This window comes from Mycetomoellerius zeteki, unplaced genomic scaffold (assembly GCF_001594055.1).
Source record: "Mycetomoellerius zeteki isolate Tzet28-1 unplaced genomic scaffold, Tzet1.0 scaffold274, whole genome shotgun sequence".
NCBI lineage: Eukaryota > Metazoa > Arthropoda > Insecta > Hymenoptera > Formicidae > Mycetomoellerius > Mycetomoellerius zeteki.
The window spans coordinates 335,616-343,710 of record NW_017257254.1 but is presented as its reverse complement, the minus strand read 5'-3'; the positions used below and the strand labels follow the sequence as shown (position 1 = coordinate 343,710).

The window sequence follows — 8,095 nt, the reverse complement described above, 5'->3', positions numbered from 1 at the left end:
CTTCTAGATCTAAAAGTATGATCCAATCAGCGCGAAGGAAACTTCCAACAGTTGCAAAACAAACGTTCTGCTGAACGCAGCCAATGGCATATTCCGTTAGAACTAAAAATATAGACCAAACAGATACAAGAGCTCACTGAGCGCTCAGTGAGCGATCGTGGTACTGAATGCACCCAATTAGAACTCGCGCTTATAATCGACAATTTCGTCTTTTTGTATTAAGGTTGGTTTATAATAGACCGTAATCTGTTAACTTTTTCCGTAATCCGTAAGAATTGACCAATCGTAATCGATTATTCTCCTCTCATTCAACTGTGATTTGTCAATTTTTACGGAGTACGGAAAAAGTTAACAGATTACGGCCTATTATAAACCAACCCTTACTTACTACCAGCGCGAGTTATGATTGGGTGCGTTCAGCAGAATGTTTGTTTTGCAACTGTTGTAAGTTTCCTTCGCGCTAATTGGATCATACTTTAGATCTAGAAAAATGGTTCTATCTCAGCAGACAATTAAAACGGTTGCAAAACTGTTGAGTCTATTGAACGCAGCCATTGGGCGAGTTCAAGACGGCAAAGCGGCTAGGCATGCTTACCGAGCAATTGAATATGATTGGTTGGATCTGTAAGTAACAACCAATTATATTCATTTGTTTGGCGAGCAGGCTAGCCGCTTTGTCAACTTGAACGCGCCCATTGGCTACTGCTTTTCCGCTTTCTGCTTTCCCGTCAAGGTGTGAACGTGCCCTTATACCACTGCAGCAGATCGCTTCTGATTGGTTACGCGGTTACGCGATACGCGGCAAATACGCCTCATGGGACTCCAGCATTATGCACTATGCGTTATACAAATGTCTATGCTACGACCTTTAATCTATAGTAACAACTCGTGTATTTCACGTGATGTACGTTTGATATACTCTGTATTATAAATATAATCAAATATAATTAAGGTGCAAATATTTAAAATAAAAATGGAAGAACAGAGAAAACGAGTCGAAGATCATATGACGAAAATGGTCGAAGAAATCGACAAAATGTATTTACGGAAAATGCAGGTTTGTTGTGTTTCAGATTTTGGTAATTATACAATTTATCATCCACAGTTCAAAAATCAATAAAATTGGGCTTATTCGACGTGATTTTGCACGAAATGAAAGAATCTGACAGAAAAAATATCGCTCTGTCTCGCGAACCGAGATATTAAGCGTTAAAGTTGTCGATTATTTAGGTTAGGAAATCTGTCACAGCCATGCAACAGTGCAATGTAAGCATGTAAATTGATGAAAAGTGTGTATGGACATTACGTTCCACTCCTCCTACGGGAGGCTCCATTCCGAAAAAAATAACCTAATCCACTCCATATTTTTGTGGGAGATGGACGTCGCTTCGCGTGGAAAGTTGTAAAGTTATGTGAAATTTTATAGGTTACAATTTATTATACGAAACAAGATTCATCCTATACTAAAATTTGAGATAGGTTAGTTATTTTTTTTCGGAATGGAACCCCCGTAGGGAAACGTACTGCCTCTATACACATGCTCACATTAGGCCTGTTCTTTTTGGCTAAACTTTTGCATCAGTTCATCTTTCTTCCTTTTCTCTCCAGAAAGAAAGAAGAGGAAGAAAGACGAACTGATGCGATAGTTCAGCCAAAAAGAACAGGTCTATTGCACTGTTGCACGACTGTGACAGATTTACCTTGGAATAGGAAGCCAAACTAACGTACGTGTCGAAAAGAGTCCTTTATTCTTGTGTTATTCTTATTCTTTAAACCGTTCTCCAAAAGACCTACGTCTTTCGCCACGGTTTATTTATCCGGTTATAGTTTGATTTTCCCTTTCTTTTTAATTATTGTTTCTATCAGTGAAATTTTTAAAAATTGACATTTTTAAAAATTGCGTGTATTGTAAAAACTAAGATGAAATATATTGTCAATAATATTAGATCGTGTAAGGTTGTAAAAATACAATACTAAAAATATTAATGCATACTGTCAGTATTACTGATTCAATATTACTGATCAGTATTATTAATTGTGTAGGATTCTATCACCTTTAGTGATAGAAAAGCAGCAAAAAATGAGCAGTCCCCATATGAAGATATACCGTGAAAAATGCTGCAAAAATCAAACAAAGGTTCTTGACATAAAAAGAGTAGAATTTGAACACTGCTTGTTGACATATGTATATGTCGAATTATCGGAAACTAAATCAAAACTAAAGCTAACATGATGTTATATTATACTAGCAAATTGTAAAAATCGAATTTATCTACTTGCACAATATGATAGCAAAAACATGGCAAAAATCAAACGAAGATTGCTGTCTAAAAAAATTACAAAAAACAACAGAAACAAGTTTACTATCTTAGAATAATGACAGAAATACATCATTATCATATTAGATATGTTTATAGGATTAGGTCTTTCGTTTATCACGATGTATCTATCATATTTATCTCGTATTCAAATTTGTCATATATAAGCAAACATGAAAACTGCAAAACGCGGTTAATGAGAATGGAAATGTATATTTGTTTCTATCAGCTTAATTTTTCTGATCCAGTGTGTTCCTGTAGAGAATGAAAATATTAAACTGATTTTCTTTTTAAACCAGCTTTGGCGAAAGGTAATTTATCTTTATCGTCATTATTATTATCTTTTACATATGAATATAAAATATATTATTACTAATATCATGAATTTAGCAGAAATTCGTGAAACATTTTTAACACTTTTCCACTGGAAAAGTATTAAAAATGTGAAAAAATGGCGTCAAATATATTTGGCACTGTCTTGACGCAAAATCATGTTGTAAGAAAATACATTTTGTAAATAGATTCTTAAATATATAATGAAAATTAAAAATAATATCACAAAAGAGAAAGAAGTGTAATTAAAATGCAATGTTTTTACGCAAATCAAATAATAAAACTGTTCAAAAACACAATAAAAAAATAAAAATTAATGCCATGAAAAAGAAGTAAAACTAAAATAAATAATATATTAAGTATTTATTAAAATAAGTCCCACAGAACGCAGTTCGCCGAGTGGCGTCTTGAGGAATGTCCTTGTGATGTAGACATCCTTTGAATATCCTTTAGAACTGTGTTGTATGGGGTAATCTCTCACAATCGTAATGGATTTAATATAAAATATAGAAAACATTTATATATATAAAGTGTATAAAGTATGACAACACATTACAATGAGAACGCGAAATGCAATAGATAGTTGTAATGAGGCGCAGAAATCAAAAACTGATTTTTATATTGATAATAAGTAGAAAGTTGTAGACACAAAAAAATCAAAAATGAGCAAGATCTCTAACAGCAGCATACTCGACGCGCATTGATTTGACTTTGGATGGCGTTGTTAAGATTAAAGCAAGGTCACTAATGTCCGTATTCATAGTTAGACTTTATATTTAAGGCTTCTATAAATTTATCTTTAAATGCTCAGTAGCCAATAAAATAAATCGTAGAGCATCTGAAAATAAATTTAAGGAAGCCTTAAATATAAGGCCTGACTATGGCTGGTATTCATAGTCAGATCTTATATTCAAGATCGTCTTAAGTATAGTCTTAAGATGTCATGAACCAGTCAGATGGCCGCATTAGCGACTTAAGACATTACTTAATGCATGGTCTACAATGGCAGTAGCAGTAGTGGATGAGACTGTAAGAGTAACAAATTGACCAATTACAGTTGAATGTAAAAAGAATAATCGACTGTGATTTCTTACTCTTACAGCGTCATCCATTACTGATACTGCCATTGTAGACCTTGCATAAGACAGTCTTGAAATAAGAACCGACTATGAATACCGGCCTATGAATACGGGCATTAGAATTTTTTAAACCAAATCCTTTTTAATTAAATTTTCTCGTAGCTTATCTCCAGAATTTTTCAAAACACTATAATAAAATAATTTTTCATTAAGTATTTTTTGAGTTATAAAATTTGAAAATTACGGTACCGCCAGCATTATCGTTACTCAAGGTGTCCAACTGATGCCTAAAATCTCTTAAATATTGTTCAGGGTCGTGACCTTGATAACATTTGTTAAGATCAAGGCCATTAGAGGTTGTTCCTTTTATTTTCATCTTTATGTAAAAACAAAAATTAGAAAAACAACCTCTAAAGGCCTTAATCTTAATAAATGTTATCAAGATTATAACTCTTATCAACATTCAAGAGGTCGGACATCTTAAGATGCGTCTACAATGGAATTGACAGTAGATAGTAATGTAGTAAGACGCAAGCAATACCACAATTTTTTCAACCACGTCTGTCTATGGCTACGTTTACATCGTGCATTTAGGTCACGGCCTATACAATAGATGTCCTTGTTTATCCTATATATTAAACAAGGACGTCTATTGTATAGGCCGTGGCCTAAATGCACGGTGTAAACGTAGCCTATAATGAAGATGGCGTAGCGGCAGCTACGATATAAAATCAAACAGAAAATACAGTTTGTTACATGCAAAATAGTGATCGAGTTTTCTCAGTAATTGCAACAGTTATGAATTCACTGATTCACTGATAATACTGAAAATCGTCGTCAAACATAGCCTCAAAGTGACGCAAGACGCAAGATGCTGTAAGCTGTAGGCAGTACCGAAATGAAAATGATTCATTTCGCTTACAACTACAGCTCCAATTCTGCAACCTACTAAACCAGAAATACATACGTCGCTTATGGCCTACTGTTACGGCCTAAAACTTTTCATTGTAGACGAACCTTCAGATACTGCTAATGTCGGCGGTTACTGTACTTTCAAGTCGTATAACTCTCTCAAAGAGTACTTATAATGAAAGAATATCTTATTATTATATTTGGAAAAGCTCTCGAGATAAACTACATGAGAATATGCAATAAAAAATGGAGTCCTATTTAAAAAATTTTAAATCACTTTGCCCTGATTTTCCAAGGTCAAACCAATGATACCGTTTTATGTTTCCCTCGAAGTTATAAAACTTTTGTCTGAATCATTTTTCGATTTAACGCTGTTTCTGAGTTATTTGATATTAGACTCTTTAAAATTGGACATCCTGTATATAAAATTATATTTATTATTTTAGAGGGATATGCATAAGTGTGCTGCACAATGTTGTGAAAATGAATCATATAGCATACAAAAAGTACATACCTGTGTGGAGAATTGTAGTTTCTCTTTGAATAAAGCGCAACAATATGTTCAAGGAGAGTTTGAACGAGTACAGGTAATAAAACTTGTTCAATTTATTTTAATCTCCGTAATTTCTATGTTTATTTATAAACATCTTTACGTTATTTTGTGTACGCTTTAATGTGCATCAGTACGGCTTTAATGTGCATCAGTGCGCACTGAGTGCGTCCAATCGAATTCGCTATATGACTTTTGTGTTCTACTTGGGTGGTTCGATTCAGGCTCACTACACTTAAAAATCATTTCATCCTTGTTGTTTGTCAAATGTTGAACGAAGACAAATAATGCTCATGAGCGTTGTCAGCATGAATCGGATCACGGCCTTGGAAGGGGCATTCGACACGAAGTGAAGTCCATCCCACACTTCCTGCTCCGCCTCTCCCCGCTCACACATGATTCCCTTAACTTTTGGAACGAAATCTATAATTGTTCTGTTTCAAATTGTGTAGAAAAAACATGTATTGGTAGGAAAGTGGCTCCGTCCTGTGGACTTATGAGTGACAAATAAGGTCATGATGTTTTTATGTTGTAACTATGACTTTTGTGCTTTACTTGGGAGAGGCTTAACATTGTGTATAACAAAAATGAGACGTTAGTTCTTAAACTTTTTGTTAATAACTTTTTAACGAATAACGTTCAACGATTAAAATCTATTGGAAGTCACATGAAGTTATGACCTTGGCAACATACATCAAGGTCAAGTTTATTGGAGCTAGGTCCCCTATAATAAACAATTACCGAAATCTTTCTCACCTATGATTCTATTTAAAATAGTATACATAAAATATATATATTATAAATGAAATTCTATTTCGATTCATAAATTATAGATCGTGTAAATTGAGTTTGAGAGGCAAAAGGGCAAGAAGTAAAAAGTAAGAAACAGGAAGAGCACATTGTAGATTAGACTTTTATTAAACAAACAGGTAGATAATTGTATACGCGCATACATACACATTTTATCAGGATTATTATACAGGGTATGGGAAAACTCCTGGATCCCTTAAATATCTTGAAAAAAGTAAGCATTTCTGAAAGAAATGTTTTACATAAAAATTGTATGGCTTCAAGTGACCCATTACATAATAATAGATTTTTTTGGATACCAAGGTCACATAAAAATCACCCTGCAATTTTTAAATAACTCCCATTTTTTATTACATATTCTTGTAGCTGACCTCGAGTCTTCCAAAATACTATAATAAAATATAATATATAAGTTTTAACAAAAGAATATATAGGCTCATTTTAATGTGTAAGACTTTTATTGTTTTGTTAAGCCGAGGGAAATGCCTTAAGCATACCCTCGGTCCGCGAAAATGAAGCCGAGGATTATATGGGTCCTCTGTCGCATCTCCGTCGGTGCCCTTCCTCAGGTCTTGGTTGAGGGCGCCCCGGGCACGTGTTTAGCATTCTTCTAAGGTGTCCTCAGACGGCCTGTCGGCCGCAGTCACTTATTGCACATAACGCCCTCTAGAGGCGCCATTCAAGCGAAATATTGCACAGTTGTACTCTACTCGGCAAGACCTTTCCAACGATATATATATTGTATCAATTCGCGATTAACACTTTGGCCACTTCCCTTGTAAGAGAAAACTCAAGACAAAACATCCTAACTTATAATCTTATTTTTCAAAGAAGTATGTTTTCTTTGCTTTTATTTAATTTATAAAATACAAATTTTTCCAGAATCGCTTACAAAGATGCATAATGGAATGCAATGATAATATAAAAGACAAAATGGGTCCAAACTCAACTCAGACTGAAGTGGATAGATATAGCGAAGAATTTGAAAAATGTGCCACTAAGTGTGTAGATTCTTATTGCGAGTTACTACCGAATTTGGAAAAAACTATGAAGAAAGTCCTTAGTAAAAATGAATTCTCGTAACGTTTTTTTTCACTTAAAATAAATGTCAATTGCCTCTCATTTTTAACATCTTTAATTAAAAATGTTCTATATTTGTAGTAGTATATTTTCAGACAAAATTTATTTACAAGTACAAAGTAAGTATAGCAGCATTTGAATCTGAATATATGAATTATTGCAAATATATACATATATATTTGATATGATTATTTTTAATAACCCTATCATAAAATAACCCTAATTTATCATAAAAAAAAACCTTGGCTTAACCTTATTTTAACTTTATTCTTTTTTTTCTTACCTTTCTCCTTTATACTGCATTTTTTACATTTTATAATTTTGAGATTTAAAAAGAATTATTTTTAAATTCCTGTGCATCTGGGAAATAATGGTACGCAAATACAAAACAATAGGTCTGTTCGCGTTGCTTGCACTTTTGGCACTCGGCATCTTCGCTTTCTCTCTTTTCAAGGCCAAATATATATCTATCTCATTTTAAGCTGGTTCTACATTAGTCGCATCGCAGTGTCGCAAGCATGTCGCAGCGTTGTGGTCCAATCAGAGTCGGGCTAGATTGATGTTGATTGGACCGCAACGCTTGCGGTATATGTAATTACAATACTTACAGATGAGATTTTCCATCTTTTCAATGCTTCTTTTAGTTGAATTTTTTAAATATTATTCTTAATCGCTAGTGATCACTAGTGATTAACAGTATGAAAAATTTTCGTTTCCGAAAAATATGCCCTATGGCATGGGCCATGGGAAGCCAGGCTACTTAAAATCGGAATGGAACTATGCTGGTTGATTGCCCCTAGCACTTCACCTTTCCGTGTTCCAATTCCGTTTTCTGTGCCCATGAGACAGCACCCTAAAGGCCATGGCACACACATTCCGTTAAGGCCGCAGCACAGACTCTTGCATAACGCATAGTGCATAAGCGAATCAACTAATCAGAATCTTTCCTTTCCTTCCATTCCATGGAAAAGAAGAATTTCGATTGGTCGATTCCCTTATGCACTATGCATTAT

General features: G+C 34.1%; 1 protein-coding gene across 1 annotated transcript; it reads left to right on the top strand.

Annotated features, from left to right (window-relative positions):
- The first annotated feature begins 973 nt into the window (after nt 1-973).
- On the top strand, nt 974-7,196 carry LOC108724100 (protein FAM136A). Its single transcript, XM_018450274.1, has 3 exons — nt 974-1,057; nt 5,089-5,229; nt 6,885-7,196. The coding sequence occupies exons 1-3, from the start codon at nt 974-976 to the stop codon at nt 7,083-7,085; spliced, it is 426 nt and encodes a 141-aa protein (XP_018305776.1). The 3' UTR covers nt 7,086-7,196.
- The last annotated feature ends 899 nt before the right edge of the window (nt 7,197-8,095 follow it).